The following is a 19,681-nucleotide window of genomic DNA, read 5'->3' on the forward strand; positions in this document are numbered from 1 at the left end:
GACTCCTTAAAGGGAGTGAAAGGCAGGATATCAAATCCAAACTCTTCTTCTTCTTCTTCTTCTAAAAAATATAGGAACCTGATTTGGTTTCTCTGTGTTGTAAAGGCCTTCTGTGAGCAAAACTTTGCTTCTGCAAAAGGAAGCGCCGTCCATTCCATTCAAAGAACAAAACATTTGGATCCAACTTACTGTGTTTAGAGAATTCCACAAAAAGTACACTTTTTAAAACTTCAGAATTGTTTTTATTTGAATTTCTCCTCCATCCGACCCTACTCCAAAAATGTTTTGTACATTTGTAACAATAAATTTCTACTGTTGATGTGACATGTTAGTCATGGTGTGACTTGTTCAACAGACTTCAGTGGGAGTGACAGACAGCTAACTTAGTCTAGGGCCGACCCATTTATCCTTTGGTTTCATATGTAAAATGCTCTTTTGCTTCAGTTGCTGCTGTGTCTTGGAAAGGTTGTTGTAGAATTTCTGTCTTTCAGCCCAATTATCTTGTTTTACATCTTAACCATCATTTTTTAAAAAATTTCCATAATTTTCAGTGTCAGAATATTACTTTATGCTTAAATCAGGAATCATGTCTTATAAAAGATTGATGAATATGTGAATGTGGAGAGCACTTTGACCATGTAGGTTGTCATGCTGTTGTTGGTTCTGTACAATTTATGGATGCAAGTTTCTAGTGAAATATGAATGTTATGCAAGTCACTTTTAAATAGTTGGATGGTATTTGTATATGCAGTATTTGTTTACCAGAAGACTTCCATAAATATGTTTTCTTTAGTTGCTGACCAAATCTAATTTATGTACAATGTAGGTGGCTTGGAATGTTCAGTGCCCACTCGTACGTTGAGCACTTCAGTCTATGGGAAGTAGAATTGGAGAATAAATGCTAGATTAGAGAGAGAATATAATTGTCTTTTTCATAAAAGTGTGCCTATTGACCATTGCTGTATTAAAGTGATGCTTTTAAAATGACAAAAAATGAGGCAGTGTGGGGATATATTTAATTGTGTTTTATCATATTTATTCATAGTAGTTGGTTTCTAAAAGGGCCAAAACTTGGTTTGAGGATGTCCTGAGTAAGATGCCTTGTGAGGGAACCCTGGACCAACCTGGTGGGCTCTCTGCATTACCCTAGTGACAGTCTAAATGTTTTACGTTTTTGTATCAAACTAGTATTTATTTTATTGAATGACACTGTATACATTGCAGCAGCCTTTGGCTATAAGCAATAAACTTGACTGGCTGACTGGCTTTACCCTAGTGGCTCAGTTTCCAGGTTTGTCAGAGGTGGTGGTGGGCTGTGAGTCTTGTTTTGGTTTGTTTGCTCATTTTGACTATGGCGAAACACTGGCCAAGACTGCAGTCACCCAGCTACTACTTTCCCTCAGAATGCCCTGAAGATGTAGGGCCTAGAGGCATTCTGGGAAAATTTGAGAAAGGGAATGAAAATGGAGCAATGTTTTTTAGGACTGAACCTTTGCCATTTTTCCTCTCATTTGTCCTGTTCCAGACAAGCTGTTTATTGAGCGTTCATCATGACTTGTGTCCACATTATTTGCTTGTAGATTATGTGATGTTGCTGTTTATATAACATTTTTTCATTGCACTGAGGCTATATAATGCCACCTGATGTTGTTATTATTCCACACTTTCCTACACATTTCCCTATCACTTTTCTTATTACCACTTCTTTAAAACGTCGGTTTGTTGCACAAGTGCCTCAAATCCACTTTAATTGCACAGCCTAAATTTGCTGGTATATGAATTTCCAGCGACAGTCTGGAAGCAGCCAAGTTCATATAATCTCTCAATAGGTAGTAAAGCATTCATCAAACTTTGTAAGAAGAAAATTCATACTATTTACACATACATTTTTATGCAGAGTCTCAGAAGCAAAAGCAATGTATATCTCAAATTATTAAGTTCCCCCTATTCATTAAAAATGTGATGATGTGAAAGTAAAAAATGTGCAGGCCAAGTAATAAGGTGTTCCCATTCCATATACAGTACAGTATGTAGATTTAAAGTCTGTCTGGAGCTGACAAAAATAATTGAACACTAGACATAAGAACTGCAGTGATATGTGGAAAATATGTTCACCTCTGAGACCTCTGAATATTTTTTTAATAAAATGATTTGGCTGCCTGTGGTGTAAACTTCTGTCATACTGCAGGAGTTAAAATATAATTTCCTAAAAGAGTTTTAAAAATTATGTTATTATTAAAACTCTGCTAAATAATTTTAATATCTGAAATTTTCACATTCTTTCCATTTTCAATATTTGGTCATCTTTGGGATGCTTGAAAAAACAATGAAATCAAAAGATAAGAAAACTATTTTGATATTCCAGATGTTTTTAATCATTAATATGAATGTTTTTCTCAATTGTCTTGCTACAGCAGCCTTAAGCCAGTAGTTTATTCTAAAACTAGGATTTAAAAAAATGTTTTTGAGAATATTGGTCTTCATCTTACATGCTACAACATGCAAAAGATTTGTGCAACCATAGCTAAAGTGGATTTCTGCAGCATCCTAATCTTCTCCAAAAGAATAAAAAAAGGGAGGGAGAAACTGTATGCTTACAATTTGATCAGGGGTTCTCAAAATTATTGTAGTTCAGAAAAGTGATGGGAAAATACATTGAAAATTGTGAGATGAATGAATGACTAACAGGAACACATGTGAACATCCTGCAAGCAAATCAGAATAAATGCAGGATAAATTATCATTGTCGTATAACATCCCCACAAACAAATCAAAATGAAAGGCTAATAAAACTGGCAATAATCTATTCTCTGCACAAGCTTTGTGAAAGGAAATCAGGTGACTCCTCAATAAATAGGAGTCATTAGTAATCACCTGCCTATAGAAACTACAGTATTTTTAAAACTAAAATTTGCAAAGTTCCATCTCATTGGGCAAAAATCCGTTTTTGTAACTCAGATTCTATCATACTTGGTTTTGGAAAACAAATGGAACTATCTATATTTCATTATTTCCTGTGCTCTGGAAACATTGTGAATGATGTATGTGAGTGTATTCAGTTCTGAATTAGAGCCCGACAAGCAGCATCCATGCAGCATGTCAATTATGCATAAGTATTGCAGCTTTATGTAGTGAAAGCAGGGTAGGATTGTATGCACTTTTCCATGGTACCTTGACAGTTTCTGTCTGGCATACAACAGACTTACCTGCTTTACAATAGAAAGGGTAAACTCTTTACAGGTAGGTGTCAGCTGTGTTTTATAATAGATCTTTTATGTCTTAGTAGAGTTTCATTATATTATCTGGACACATTTAAACTGCAAAAAGGATCCATTTCTATAAGTTTGGAGGAAACATTTTTATACAGTGTTAAGGGGGGAAATACAATTTTGAAAGGATGTAGTATAAGCCCATATCATGAAGCAAGTTTAATAATATTTAAAAATTTGTTGGCTTCAGATTTTTTAAACTTGGGAGTATATAGAGATGTATGTGTGTTGTGTATTGTGGTTCTCTCTAACAAACTATCATTGCATTTTAAATGTATCTTCTTTTCAAAAAACACTTTTCTCCTCTCTGTAAAGGGTCTGGCTTTCACCCTGCAAGAGAGACAACAGCTGAATATTCATGGACTGCTACCTCCTTGTTTTCTTAGTCAAGAAGTTCAAGTTTTAAGGGTTCTTAGAAACTTTGAAAGACAAGCATCTGACCTGGACAGGTAAAGTCTTGAACTTGAATCATTTTTAAGGGACTCAGATATTTGTTTTTAAAAAGTGCTTTTAGGGAAAATATGACAAATGCTGACATTCAACCAGTTATACCGTATTGGCTTGAATATAAGCTGCACTCCCCCCCCCCCCCCAAATTCCAACCGTGAAAAGTTAAAGTGTGGCTTATATTTGCAACCATACAAAAATTATCCAGTATGTAGCCAGGAGCTTGGGGCAGAAAGCGCCAGGAGTGTGGCGTAGTCCTATATCATCTTCCCCAAGGCCGGGAAGGGAGAGAGTGAGGAAGGTGGAAAGGCTGCTGGCAATGCAGCGCAGCTCCCCCCCGCCCAGTATGCATCCAGGAGCGCGGGGCAAACAGTGCCAAGAACACAGCAAAGCAGCGTAGTACCAAGGCCAGGAAGGGAGAGAGCGAGGAAGGGGACGGCTTATATTTGGGTATTGACTCTCCACTCCCTGTGCGGCTTATATTCGGGTGTGACTTATATTTGGGCCAATATGGTAAATTTCTTCATACTTCTGTTATCCATATTGGCCTCATGTGCAACTGAGAGATGACACCCTTTGTTTATAGTTTGTACAAATATAATGCAAGATAAATTAAAGGAGGTCTTCACTTTCTGCACATTTACAAAAACAGCCTCTCTTTTGTCAGCATAGCTAAACAAGGATTGATACAATTTATTGGGTGTTCATCTCAGCACCTGAGCTCACACAAAAGAACTTAAACCAGGGGTCAGCAACCTTTTTCAGCCGTGGGCTGGTCCACCGTCCCTCAGACCATGTGGTGGGCCGGACTATATTTTTTTTTTGGGGGGGGGAGGAAATGAACGAGTTCCTATGCCCCACAAATAACCCAGAGATGCATTTTAAATAAAAGGACACATTCTACTCATGTAAAAACACGATGATTCCCAGACTGTCTGTGGGCTGGATTGAGAAGGTGATTAGGCCGCATCCGGCCCACAGACCTTAGGCTGCCTACTCCTGACTTAAACAATGATTTATGCTGCCATAATTACCAGGTGGTTGACAGTGTGATCCGCATATACAGACATTTGATTTACAAATTACAGTGGCCAGTGTCCTCATGTTAACTTGATAATTATGCAGTTCTTCAGCACAATGGACTGTTTGAGGAGGTTTAAAAGAGCAACATGATAGGAACAGAGAGAAGCACTGCATGCTTGGGCATTTTCCAAAGAGTGTGCTGAGCACCTCTTTCTCAGCAAGAACACTACTCTGAACATGGAATTGTATGTGCACAAACAGCCGCTCACCCTGATTTGTAGCCAATTATATGGTAATTTAAGTCTAAACATTGATAATTTTGTTGATCAGTTGACAGAACTGGTGTTTGCACTAAAAAAGGAAAGCACAATTTGAAAAATATTTTTAAAATACTTAATTATGGAATCAAAAAGCATGTAGTGGCTTGTTTGGAGGTGTTGTTTATATTGCTAGTATAAATGTAAGAAGTATAGGCATGTAAAACCTTTGACATGCCTGTAAAGGGTACATCCTGATGCACACTCCAGTGTTGATACTGTCTGTCTTCACTGCAGTGTTTTCAGTGGAATACCCTCTTTGTCACACATACAAGGGCACATTTCATTGAATGTACTGCAGTGCAAATATAGCATCCACAATGGATATGGAAGTGCATCCTATTTACTCTGTGCTTGATTCTATGTGAGGCTGTTTCCCTTTAGCTTAATTGACAGGCTACACCAGTAATTTGCTTTAAGGTGCTCACTGCTCTCTGCTGCCATCATTTGGTAGTAGTCTTGGAGTAACATGCACATGTAACTATTGGTTCCTGCGGTTTTGAAGGGGGTGATGTTTCCCACAAGTTTCTTCATACCCCCCACCCACTGGGAGTAGGAGAGGTCTGACCCCTCCTCTTTTTCTCCATGCAGCGCATCAGCTTTACTAGTAGAGGGTGTTTATGATAGATGCACAGCACCAGTGCTGAACCATTTAAATTAAGAGTCAGGTTTGCTTCTGTTCTTAACATGAAGGACTATATCCACTTGCTGCAGCCTACTTGTTCAACAGTGGTTTCTTAAATGGGAATTTTTGGTTTAGTGAACCAACCAAATCTAGTGGGAGTTTTGTGCTTGTGAAAGATGTTGCATGACCACTTGGCTCAACTAGTATAATTATATTTGGTGGCAGTTAAGCTGTACACAACAACTTCAAGTCTCAACCTTCTTGTGCTAACATTGTGTTGGATGTCACTTTATCTCAGTAGTTGCTTGCCTATTTTTTATTTGGTGGCAGATGAGATATGGGACAAAAATCCAAGCTTTTCTTGCATTTCTATTTTTAAAGGGTATTCCCTAAAAAAGCAAGCAAGCAAGAAAAAAGAATTCCACTAGTCTTTTCCACATATTTTGCTGAAAAGATCACTTTTGCAGGATCTGCAGTCCCAGTTTTTTTCCTAAAGAAATGCATAGGAGAATGAAATATTATTAGGGGTTTAAATAGAAGCAGCTGGTTTTGGAAAATGAAGAAATAAAACGAAAGTGGGCAACTGTTCAGAAAAAGACTGTGTTTCAGCCCTCTCCTCTGGCTGCTATGCATGCCTGAACTGTCTGGCATAGTCTGCATTAGGTTATGCATAATACATTCTCCACCTGTCATTTTCCTATAGAAATGAAATGGTGTGTCCAAAAGGTTCATCCAGAAAAACTATATATCGTTCAGAATGAAAGATTATGAACTTGGTTACTTTAGAGAGGGAAACCCTCCTGGATTTTAAATGTGTCTAAGACGGAGATGGAGGGGAGGTAAAAATATTCATTGGACATGAAATAATGCACGTCTGGCAAACAATTCTGAAAATACCTAGGAAAAAATGAATGTGCAAAATGTTAGTTATTTTCCCATTTGATGGACAAAATGTTTTTAATGGAAATTTTACACTGCAATTATATGCCTTTATTATCTGACACGTCTGGCCAGTGTCCAAAGGAGCTTCTGCATTTGCAGTGGATATGATATGAAAGGCACAGGAATACATGCAGCATCCTTGCTGAACATAAGTGGGTTTGGGTCTGATCATTGTCTGATATGGGACCACATGAGAAGCCGGTGTACTCATCACCTTCAATTGTCTTGGAGAAAGGTGGGATAAAATGTAATCAATGAATAAAGCAAATGAAAAAGAAGCTTTAGAGGACCTTCCTTTTGATCACAGCTGCCAAGCACTGCTAACAGGTTGCTTCAGAAAGTCTCAGGACCTTTTGGAGCAACTTCTCCAGCAGCCTGAAGAACTGATGGTGATGTATGGTGGGGTGGGTGGGAGGTCAGGGTAAGTAAAAGCTCCATTATGACTACTGAAAAGTGTTTGTGTGCGCACTGGGATCTTTGGAACCATTTTTTAGTGTCTTTTTCTCCAAAGCATTTCTATTTGAAACTGAATAGACTTAAATATTAGTTGGGGGAGAGGGAGGTAAAAAAAGAGATAGCAAAGTCATCATAGCAACCTTCTCAAACTTAACAGAGCAGTAGACACAGGCAAATTATAGTTTCCAGGGGTGGCTAACCTGTGGACTTCCATATATTGTGGGACTGCAACTGCTACCAACTCCAGCCAACATGCCTAGGGGTCAAGAATGATGGGAGCTGGGAGTCCAGCAACATTTGGAAGGCCAAACCACTTTCCAAATTACAGGTTAGCCACCCTTGGTTTATTAGAGTATATAATTGTGTGACAATTTGCATTCAAACTAGTGTTATTATTTATTTTCTGTCACCAAAGATATAAGGGGAATAAATTTAAAGATAATAAAAATAATAGAATTGTTATGCCACGTAATGTCACATTTCCTGAGGCTTTTATTTCAATATGTGTTTTTTTTATTTCAAGTCTGGTGGTGATATGGTATAGTTTATGTGCCTTGAACTGGAAAGAGACATCCTTTCAGAGATGAAAAATAGCTTTAATTGAAAAAATACCTATTTATATCTAATTCACTTTTGGCCTACATCTAGATGACTGTATAATTATATAATTCATTTTTCACAGATATATTCTGCTGATGAGCCTTCAGGATCGAAATGAAAAACTGTTCTATAAAGTGCTGACTTCTGATATTGAAAGATTTATGCCTATTGTTTATACTCCCACTGTGGGTCTGGCATGCCAACAATATGGTATAGCATTTCGGAGGCCAAGGTATGTAAGTTTATCCTTCACATACAAGTAATTGTATCTTTCTTCCTCCTGGCTGGTTTCTGCTCCCCCTGCCACGGCATAGTTGAGTGTAATCCAAAACTGGAATCATTAGGATAATTCAAACTACATTAAGTGTACTTTTAGCATAGGTAAACTGTAATCTTTGTTGCACTACAAAAATAAACTGGTACTTCAGTATTTTAATCAATCCTAATTTTTTTTAACATTGCCTAATTGAACTAGATTTGTTGAAGGACCAATAGTGTATGTTAATAAAAGGTAAAATAAAATATCCAACATTGATTTAATAATTTGAAAAATGTTAGCACTGTTAACGACAAGGGTGGATTACAGTTTCAAAATAAAAAATACAAAGGTCTGATTTTTGTAATTTATTTTTCTGTAAAAATGTTGAAATGAGAACTCTTAAAATCACTTTAAGATGCTATTATTGCCCTTGGCAACATCAGGCAGCCTCTGCAGTTCACATTTATTTTCCTTCCAGTTGTGTTGGTAGCCAAGTTTTTTCTTTCTTTCATTTTATCAGAGTTTTCTCATAGTATATTTATACAGTATCACTGTTTACAGTGATTCCCTTGGTTCTCTTTTAAGGGGCTATAAACTCCACTACTGAAATGTTTGAGCAACACAATGCGTGAAATGCTCAGAAGTCAATATTTTTAGACTTCATCTTAAAGGGAAAGATCTGCTGCTGTTTATAAATTTATAATCACTTCTGAAAATAAGTGAATCCATAATACTAATGGTAATTGTAATTCCTTATTCTAATCAGGGTTTTACAATTGTTGTATTAATGCTAGAAACATGAGGGAAACAATCCTACAAAGCACCCTTTCATTTTTGACTCTCTGCTTGGCAACCTGAATCAGTTGAATTCCAGTGATGTGTGTGATATTATTGTGTTAAAATAATTTGCATAATTTGCACTATATTGTCCTGGATAAATATGTATTATTGTTTTAAATGCTGTGATAGCAATAATTTGATAGTTGGGTGAATGAGGGCAGGGCTTTGGAACATTTTATGCTTCTTTGAGAAGACAAAAGTGCCACATGGAGCAGGCACTTTCCAGCACTGAAAAATATTCTGGTTAAGAACACCTTTCTGACCCACATCACTGATCAAGGAAAAGGAGTGCCAAGATCCAGGCCAGCTCTGTGAGCTTGTGTGTCTGGAAGTGGCAGGCTCCCAGCATTCTGTACATTATTGGCCTTGGAAGGAGCAAAAAGCCTAGGAGGAAGCACTTTCCTGGTCCATCTGATCCAGGATTGGATAGGACCTTGGAGACAGTCAGATTTTCACCCCATGATCAGGATCTAGATGTGGTGTGAAATAGCTAGTGCTTTTCTCTTCCTCTTTTTGAAGTCACCAGCTCTCCTATGTCTGCTTCTTTGAGTAGAATATCTTCCAATGAACCTTATAATGTTAAACTACCCACAGCCATTATATGTCCACCATTATGTTGATTTGCACAAAGATAGCATATTTCAGGCTAAACTCCCATGCCAGTCCTGATAGTGAGAGATTGCAAAAGGCTGTACTTTCTGCCAAGGATTTTTTCCCCCAGCTGGAACTTGGTTCTGGCAGCTCTCAGATGGGTGCCATTGCCATTATAAGAGAACAAGGGAGGCGTTCATGGTGAGTTCTGGCACCTCTTTTTTCTTGTAAAATAGCCCTGCTGTCTGCTCCAAGGAAATGACTGCTGTGGAACATGTACTCAGATATCTGAGGTCATCAGAGTAGAGCATGATTGTATATTTCTAAGAGGCCAATGGACTTTTCCTTTCCCAGAGCTACCTCCTGTGCTTAACTAGGATTGTTATTAATTATTATTACATTTATATCCCATCTTCCCTCCAAGGAGCTCAAGGTGGTGTAGATGATTCTTCTCCATCTCCATTTTATCCTCACAATAGCCCTGCAAATTAGGTCAGGATCATGCTGTGCAAATCTGTCAATTGTGTTACAGTTGTACACTGAGTTTTTATATAATCAATTATGGTGTGTTATGTCATTCAAAATGTGAATGAAGCTGCATATGTAGTGTTTAACTGAAAATATGGGTTAGTTACTAGCATGTTCCTGAGCATTTAGCTTTATTGAGGTCTTTTGACATAATAGAATTTATTTCCAGCTTTTGCCTCATGCCCATATTATTTTTTAAATATTGTTTCCCCCTTCTCATGAACCTGTTTTAACTGCCTATCCCATAAACCAGTATAAGAAAACTGAAGTACCTCCTCAGGATTACTTAATTACCTCCGAATAGAGTAAATGTTACCAAATGGGCATAATAGGTCGTCTAGATTTTTCTTGAAGTCTTATTTGAAGGGGGGGACCCCATCTTACTAAAATGGAAACATAAGCCATTTCCTTTCTGTATTAGTGTTTCAGGATAATAGTGTAAAATATAGTATAAAAATGACAGAATAGCATAGTTATGTCATTAGAAAGCCTCTAACTTGGGAATTGCTGTGGTATTTCTGGTATTAGTATCCCAGCAGATCCACAACTCTTTATAGATTTTTGCATTGGTAACTTATCTGATATTGAGATTAATTCCTGCTTTCCCTGTGTTTCATTAAAAAATGATTATATCACAAATCAACAATAAACTTAGGTATTTTTCCCCATCTACCGGTATGCATAATTACAGTTTTGAAAACTACATATGTGTTGTGTTTTGAGCCAGATTTTCCAAACCCTACAAATGACAAGAGGTGTAATGTTACACCATATTTCATTTACATTTCCTTCCTTGTTAAGCTTTTTTAAAAAAAACCATTTAGGCCAGGTCATAAAATATTTGTAATTCTTTACAATTTTGATGTACTCAGTCTGGCACAAATGCAGTTGTGATCTAATGAAATGAAATCTGCTAGGGAAGGAGGCCCACCCCCCACTACCACTTCATTTATGGGACACAGTCTGTCTCCATGCAGGAACAGCAAAGTCCTGCATGTCACCACTGTGACAGGCCATTGCAGGGAATGGGAGGCCTGCTCCAAGCTTCTGTTCACCTGGCACTGGCACTGACCAAACACCTTGGGACCCACACCAGAATGTGTTCCAAGTAGCCTAACAGAGAGTGGGGGTTAGAATTGCACATCAGTAAAAAAGAGAGAAAATGTATTGCTAAAAAAGAGATGTGTATAAAATTTGCATGTGTACAGATACACACACACACACACACACACACACAGAGCACACAGTACCTTTAAAAATAATTGCTATAATTTATATAGACAGTGACCTGTTTGCTGTGCAGGTCCTAACTGTTGATGGGCAAGTTCAGGGCTCTTCTTACTTGAATGGGCAGTCTGGTTTAAAGATAAAAAAGAGGACTGTCCTATACAAAATAAGATGCGTAACCACCTAACCACTCAAACTGGGTTATATAGGAATGTGGAAGGTGTACACATGTATCCCATTCTCTCTAATATTTTAGTGTGTTGTACATATAAGAGGGAAAACAGGCCTCTGTTGTGTCTCTTAAGGTTTCCTCCCTGCCACAGGTATTCAATAGTTCTTCCTCTCAAATGGTTTAAAGATGTAGGCGTAACACTTAGCTTAATTAAATATCCTTACAGGATGTTAGATTTGTAGCTTCCTGACTTGTCTCTCCAAAGCTGTTAGACAAAAGTATAGATGCAGACTTCTGCACTAGATTCTTTCCATCCAAAGTTTTTTGATATAATATTTATTTTATGTTCTTGAATGGCAGTGAATTTTTAGATATGAAACATGCAGTAAGTTCATCAAAGACAAGCTAGCTTTCTTTGTTTTGCTCACAATGTGGTTTGCATATGTAGCTGTCAGGGAACTGCCATCAGTACCGGAGGGAGAGAGCAAAATCCAGGGGGATTCCGGAGAGCGTCCCAGGAGTGGGAGAGGCAGCCCATCTTCTGGGGAAGAGAATCAGCGTAGCACCAGTGGAGAAGGGGGGCAGATGGGGGAAGCGGCGAGGCGGTCCCATGACTCCTTGCCGGGGACCAGCGGGGAGAGTAGAGGTCCTCCGCTGCCTACGCCCTCCTTGCGCAGAAGGCTTTCGCGCAGAGAGAGTAGGAGGAGACTAGGCGTCAAAGAGCTTCTTTGCTGGAAGAAGTTTAAGAAACGCCCACTGACGGATTCTGCCAGCGATTGAGACAGCCACGGGTTCACTTAGGCAACCCAGAAAAGGTTCACTTAGGCAACCCAGCCAGGTGTTTGCACCGGCTTACGCACGAGCAGCCCCTAGAACCATTACAGTAGCTTTATTTTAACACTATAAAAGATCCTCATAGGAGTGCATCTAACATTATTCTGTGATTTCCTTTAGCTTCTTTTCTTTTTAAGTTGTAAACCTGCAAGAAGGGGACCATAATCACTGCTGTACACTACCCAGTGAATTATGATGCCTTTAACAAAAAATATACTGGTAACAGTTGCATCTTAAAGGTTTGTGTGGGGGAGTTTGGCAGGACACTTTCACATGTGTTCTTTTCAGCTCCTTTCTCGTGTCGTTAAGCAAGGAAATGTAAGATCAGAAGCAGCTTTCTTGTATTTTAATTTTTCTAGATGTTAATATACATGCATTTCTTTGACTAAAGAAAGATACAGGCATTTAATTTCATCTCTATCAAGAGCCAGACCAGTAGTACTGAACTTGTCCCAATATTTGGCTGTACTCTAATAAATGTGACTGTGTACTATTAGAATATTTAACTTTATCTCTTGGCTGTATATTTTTGTGTATCCTGTTGTAAGGTGCTTCTATAGTTTACTAGCAATCACAGCTTGATTTCAGCAAGCATGAATGCATTTCTGACTACTGCAAATCCATCTTTCTCCCAATACCATATTCTGAGCCTCGTGTGTGAACAAGGGACTCTCACAGTCCTTCATTTCCCCATGTATAGCTTTTTCCTTGTTCTCTGCCAAAGTGCTAGCCACTATTATGAGGTAGATTTTGTGTTCCAAGGTATAAGATGTCTTACTTTAAGATTCACCCCCCCCCCTTGTGTCTTGGACTATTTATGAACCACATTTCAAATTTCTATGTTTTGTGAGAGAACTAAATCAATGCTAATACCTGACTATGGCCTCCTCACTCTGGAAATATTTACTGAGTGACTGTAGAGCTTTGTATTTTGTCAATTCTGTTTTTACTTTGAAAGCATCTTTCAATGTGAATGCTCCCATTGATAATCACTAGGTAGGTATTACATGATACCTCAACAGGTCAGTAGCCTTAAAATTTCTCATAACGCACAAGTTCAACAGTACAAACTGTTTCCCCCCCAGTATACAATGCACTACCTCTGTTTCTGTGTGTGGTCTACTATATAGAGTTCCCACAGCTGTTGGTTTCAGCATCTTGATTGTCAGTAATGACATGATTTTTAAAAACACACAGCTCTCTGGTTACAAACCAGAAATCTCATGGACTCTCTGTCACAGTGAACAAGCTTTCATAGTACAACCTGGGTATATTTCAAACACAAATAACTGATTTTGTTCCAATTAAAGTTCTACATGGTTTGTTTAAAGGAGATTAAAGCCAGTTGTACCACCAAAGTGTTAGTGTGCACCTGTCAAACAACATATCCTTTGTGTCTATAAATTGATGCTGGTCTCGTAGAAAGCTATACTTTCTAATTTCAGTGGTACGAAGGGGGGAGGGGGATGTCAGCTAACCTAAAATACAGTCTTAGTATTGAGAAATATAAGCCAAGTTTTGGTTGTATAAGCAAATACTTGCTGGTAATTCATGCTCAAAGGTATATCCTTCTAATAGTCTAAAAAGGAGTAGTATAGCAGCTTCTTAGGAGTACAGGCAACTTCCCACTTATGCGTGAATTATGTTCAGGGCCCCCGCAGGGCTTTGTTGAGGCTGCTTAGCCCCCCTGCCTAACAGCTGACACATGGGGTAATGCAGCCACCGCCGCTTTGTAGCATCAGCAAAACCCTGCTGCCCCTCAGGCTCGCAAGGAGATCCTTCCCACAAGTGTCATCAAGTCCAGCCCCTGCAGTGAAGGAATCTTTTGCCCAATGTGGGGCCCGAACCCATGACCCTGAGATGAAGAGTTGTGATTATTTTTATGATATAAAATGGAAGTCGAAAGCAACCGCGTATCCACCAGTTCCTGGGTTGTAGGTTACTTTTGTTCGCTCAAGTACACACTTAAGGGCAGCTAGCTTGTGTATAGTAGCTAAACCTGCAAGTTGAGCTATGTTCCCTTCCAGCGAAATTGTCATGCTGCCATTAGGTAAAATGCTTCTGCTGCTCTGTTTATGTAACTGGAAATTATATAGAAAAACTTTTGCTGAGAAAAGTCAGGGGGAAAGAAGCCTATAGAGTTTCTTTTGGGCTTCTTTGGGGAAAGTGTTGATGATGGGCAAGATCAATTTGAATAACATAAGAGTGAGCATTTCTTTCTGAGGTGAGTAAAACCTTTGCCTCTGTAATCTTTTGCATAGCTGCAGATATTCTGCCTGAGGAAAACCAAGCATATTCCTACACCAGTACGTACTATTGTGATGGAATGACCTTCTTGAACTTGCCTCTCTTGATATGCCAATAAAACGTGATTGTCTCCATGGCATAATCAACTGATAGTGGCACATATTTTATGTGTACCTCAATATTATGGAGCAGGTGAACAGCACTAGTGGCTCCTACTTAAACTTCTATATAAAAATGGTTGGAAATAACTGGGGTGATTTACCACCACCACACAATTTTTGACATCAGTGCAAAGGAACTCCAGAGGAGATGTGTGTTTTCTGTGTTAATATAAGATTCTTGCAAAATTCCTTTTAGATTCCTATATACTAATCACGGACATAAAACTTCGTATGAGTGCAGGTGCTCATGTAGCCAAAATGACATGATCTATGTGCAAGAGGGAGGGTATTTGAAAGCTTGGAGGAAGTCACTGGTTTACAAAAGTACAAAAATATTTTGGGAAAAACACATGAAGGAGAAGAAAACCCAAGAATGCCCTAAAAGGACTGAGCAAGCATTATGACCACAGGATGCTGGCTGGCTGTTGGAAGCCTGAACATGTGTGTGTGTGTGTGTGTGTGTGTGAAAACTGGAGGAGTGAAATGTACCGGTAATATCCTGGAAAAGGGCCTGGTTGAATGACTGAAACTCGGAACAGGAGGCACTCTACATTTCAGCGCATATATATGTGTGTGTGTGTGTGTATATATATATATATATATATATATATATATATATATATATATATATGGGGTGCCTCATTTAGCTGCACATGAATGATATTGCTACTGTAGAATTGCGCAGTAGTTTGAGCTGGCAGAGTATAGAAGGGAAGAATCTGTGTTTAACCATGTATCTGGCCTGAAAAATGCAAAAATACTAGCTGTTGTAACTGAAATTTCCAATGTACAGTGATATAAGAAATGCTGTCATGTGTGGGACAATTCTTGTTGCTTTATTAAAAGGTTATCTTTGCCATAAATCAAGTTGGGGGGGGGGGGGAAGAATTCCCCTATAAAATAGCAGCTCTTTGAGGGAGTCTCCCCACCACCACCTTTTTCAAGCTGCAAGTTTAGGTGTGGGAAAGTTCAATGGAACTTTTTCGTTAAGATGCCAAAAACAACTTCTTTGCCCCGTCTGTGGAACACCCAGGTGTTTCAAGTTTATTAGCAAGCTCAGTGTAAGGAAAAATCATGACCAAGTATTCCATTGCTTAGTTTTGGAAACTTCTGAAAAGTGAGGAGGCTAAACATTAGGATTGCATTTCCATTTGTAATATGGAAAGCAAGTTCAATTATTTGCACCAACGAAATCTTGAGCAATAATTGGAAATCAGCAGGGCAGGGGGAAACTATCATCATTTGGAACTTAAACTACTGAAGAAAATATATCCCATTTTAGAATAATCCTTAAATTTAATATTAAATACCTTCTGCATTTAGTGAGTGTGAATCTGTAGACTGTAAACCAAAAGATAGAGCATGTTCTGCCATCCCTTCCCTGTCCAAATTCTGGTAAGATCAGGAGCAGATATGTGGTTCACAAACTTCCTCTCCTAGAAAGAGGGGTTTCTATTGTATTTTGTAGGAGGTGATCCTATGTTCAAATAAATGTGGTATCTTTCAGTTAGGGAATCACCTTATATACATGAAAGTGGTGTCTGAATTAAAGGCTAGTATCTGTTCCTTATCATACTGCACACAAAAGTGAGGGAGAATTGCATCTTGGACTGATAAATGAGTGCAGTATAATTTGTTAGGCTTGATCTATGTTGTCTTGTTTAATGTATCCTTGCCATTGGATGAGACCCCATGTAGTGCAATGTAGCATCATGCAATGGGGTGTCTCCTTCCTGTCTTCCCTACTACATCCTCCACTTGCTCCACCTAAACAACTTGGGGAGAGCGGGGACCCTCTGGAGCAGATTTTGGGGACATGTGGGCTGGAAGGGAGAGAGAGGAAAAATGGAAAGACCTGTCGCACAAGTGGATTTCTGTTGCATAAGTGGGCAATCATATTTTAATGTCACCCTCCATTCTGAGAAGCCTGGCAAGGTAGCATGACTTTTGGGATGTATCATGTGGCTAGGTCTCTCTCACCCTCCCTGAAAAGGCATTTTGGGAATGCTTGTGTGCATTTTGCATAAATTATTGCATCAAAATACACAGGCTTGGTTTGCATGTCACATTAAACCATGGTTAAAATAAAACTATGGTTTAATGTGAACAAGTGGCCTGCTTAGGATTGCATTGTTAGAATATAATTACAAATCAAGTAAAAAACACTGCATGAGGTGTCTTTGTTAAAGGGATAGGGAACCTATGGCTCTCCAGATTTTGGACTACAACTCCCATCATCCATGACAACTGTCCATGTTGACAAGGGTCAACAGGAGTTTGAGTTCAATATTTGGAGGGCTACAGCTTCCTTAGCTCTGTTATTTCCCTTTTTGTTTTCTGATATTTTGTTGCACCTGGTTATAGGGGATGATCATGTGTGATGGTTGATATTTTTCAGTTTTCATCAAATGTTTGTGGTAGGTACAGATGAAGACTATACAGAGAGAGATGTTTGGAAATTTATTTGGAAAAGTATGGAGTATAAGTACATTATATTCTCTAATGAATTAGGGTTGATTTTCTATTGACTCTGGGCCAGATAAAGTCCAGATGCTTAGTCCTTTCAAATGTTACCTTAGGAATTCATCCAATTTCTTTTTTAAAATTTCCATGGCAAGGTTTTGACAGTCTATTAGGTCAATGACTCACTAATATATTTTAATGAAGTCATAATTAAAATATACTCTGTGTGATAGCCAGCATAAAAATCAGCAATAAAATGAAATAATTTATACAATTTATAGAGTTTTCTACCTGCTCATGTTACACATATTAGGTGGATAAGGGGAATTATGTGAAGGAAGCAGGACTGCAAAATCTTGAATATTCATCAGTGGCTGAGTGTGATTCCAGTAGACTGAATATTTTATAAATGCCTCTGAAGGAGCAGTAGTTGGTGGATGGCATCCTGAATAGATTAGTAATTTTACTGTGAGTTAAAAATAAAAATGAAGGCAACTGATAGGATGGCATTAAATTGTGAATGTAGATAAAAGTTCATGTTTTTGTCCTGATATATTTACCTGTCATGCTGACATACTGTCTCTGTAATAATAAGTCATCGTGGGGTCTCTTAACACTGTCAAGCATAAAGTTTAGGACTGATTTATTTCTATAACTTTTTACATACGCTAAGTGTTACATACACTACACATCTGCCCCCATGCATGCTGTTGTCAACTCCGTCATTCATATTTCAGAAGGAATAATCCATAAAGCAAGCAATGGAGAGAAGCTCTTCCTTAGACTGCCCCTCTTACCCTTATGCCAGACTGGGCTAGGTCAAGTAGCAGAGGCAACAGGAATAAGGTGGTTGGCTATGTCAACATACTTCTGGGCAAATCTCAAATGATCTCCAAAGCCAGTTTGCAACACATTACAATGCAAAATGAAACAGGACCCATCCAGCAGCCCTTGTTCCATTTGCTTTTGATGGCAGAGGCCAGAGGTTCCTTCTCTGTGCTTTTGTAGTTTCAGGATAACTTCTTTGTTGTATGATTGCCACAGCTTACATTGTTATACAGTGGTACCTCTGATTACGAACTTAATTCGTTCTGGAGGTCCGTTCTTAACCTGAAACTGTTCTTAACCTGAGGTACCACTTTAGCTAATGGGGCCTCCCGCTGCCACCGTGCCATTTCCGTTCTCATCCTGAGGTAAAGTTCTCAACCCGAGGTACTCCTTCTGGGTTAGCGGAGTCTGTAACTTGAAGTGTCTGTAACCCAAGGTGTCTGTAACCCAAGGTACCACTGTGCAGGAGAAGAGCTAATTCAACAGAATTCTGTTCCGGAGTCCTTTATCTGCTACTCTATCCCCATGTTCTTATTTGCCAGTGGGGTCTTTTTGCTGTCCCTGTTCAGCCTTCCAATAGTGTCCCTAACTTCCAAGATTATCCACTCAGGCCCTCAGCAGCACATAGAGTTCTGGATTCAGCTGTCAGCACATTCTCAGACTCTCACTCCAGGGGTTGCCCCAGGTCCTCAGCAGCTTGGAAGATTTCCAGTGAGCCTCTGTAGTAGAGAAAGGTCCTAGCAATCTGGGCCAAACTCCAAGACCTGTCAGCACTAGTTCCTGCAACCTCTCTTCATGGCCTCACCCCCTCCTTCCTGGAAAAGCAAGCATCAGAGTCTGTATTTTTCCTTTTCTAAAGACAAATGCCCCCCACCTTAACATCATGAGTCTAGATGTCCCAAGGAAGCCCCTGCTCCTCAATCTGTCTGATTTCCTTTATCTCCAGTCACTGCCTCTGGGAGCTCATATTCTAATAGTGTTCCATTGCAAACAGGTTGTCTCTGTCTGTCCATTATGGAGCGGCTTTGCCAGTTAATAATGAATGGTTAGTATAGTATTCACTGTTTTCAAGTACCAAGTTTACTATTTTGAAACAGATTGGTCTTTCCAGGATTGCTTGGGGGTTCCAGTACTTTGTCTCTGTGTCCATCTTGCTTATTGCCACTGATGAGCAAACAAAAGAGATGGACTGTTCTAAACCTTCCTCATAATTATGTCACATACCACAGCTTTGCAATGTAAAAATTAATCAAACACAAAGTGTTGTTTGTCTGGTGCCCAGGTTTGATGCTACTGGAACAAAATGTAATAACAGTGTTTGACCCAAAAGTGATCAGACTTGTTTAATTTGGAGCTCAAATTTTATTTCTAAAATATATTGAAAAATATGTTTTTACTTAAATTGCAAAGTAGGCATTTTTGCTTTGTTTTCTGTGTTAAAATAAATGCAAACCACAGCTAGCAACTGAATTAATACTGTGATTGTGAGTTACTTCCACAATGATGTTAACAATACAAAATACACTACAGTGGTACCTTCGGTTACAGACGCTTCAGGTTACAGACTCCGCTAACCCAGAAATAGTACCTCGGGTTAAGACCTTTGCTTCAGGATGAGAACAGAAATCGTGCGGCGGCAGCAGGAGGCCCCATTAACTAAAGTGGCACCTCAGCATAAGAACAGTTTCAGGTTAAGAACGGACCTCCAGAAAGAATTAAGTTCTTAACCCAAGGTACCACTGTACTTGCCTCTGGCTTTAATTTGGAACTCTTGCTACAGGAGAGTGGCTTTGTGGCTCTGCCCCACCACAGTGGCTGCTACTGCTAAACCAAAATTGGAGATCATAGTGTG

At 39.0% G+C, this 19,681-nt stretch overlaps 2 protein-coding genes across 10 annotated transcripts in view; one reads left to right on the plus strand and one right to left on the minus strand.

Annotated features, from left to right (window-relative positions):
• PRSS35 (serine protease 35) overlaps nt 1–19,681 on the minus strand; it is a 152,528-nt gene that overhangs the window by 59,744 nt on the left and 73,103 nt on the right. The window lies entirely within an intron of this gene.
• ME1 (malic enzyme 1) overlaps nt 1–19,681 on the plus strand; it is a 116,493-nt gene that overhangs the window by 20,156 nt on the left and 76,656 nt on the right. For all 3 annotated transcript variants that reach the window (XM_083431176.1, XM_083431175.1, XM_083431177.1), the window contains 2 exons: nt 3,585–3,718; nt 7,762–7,911. In XM_083431176.1, coding sequence (XP_083287302.1) covers nt 3,585–3,718; nt 7,762–7,911 — 284 coding nt within the window. The remainder of the gene's footprint in view (nt 1–3,584; nt 3,719–7,761; nt 7,912–19,681) is intronic.

Source organism: Podarcis tiliguerta, assembly GCF_965153285.1.
Source record: "Podarcis tiliguerta genome assembly, chromosome: 3".
In the NCBI taxonomy this organism is placed as follows: domain Eukaryota; kingdom Metazoa; phylum Chordata; class Lepidosauria; order Squamata; family Lacertidae; genus Podarcis; species Podarcis tiliguerta.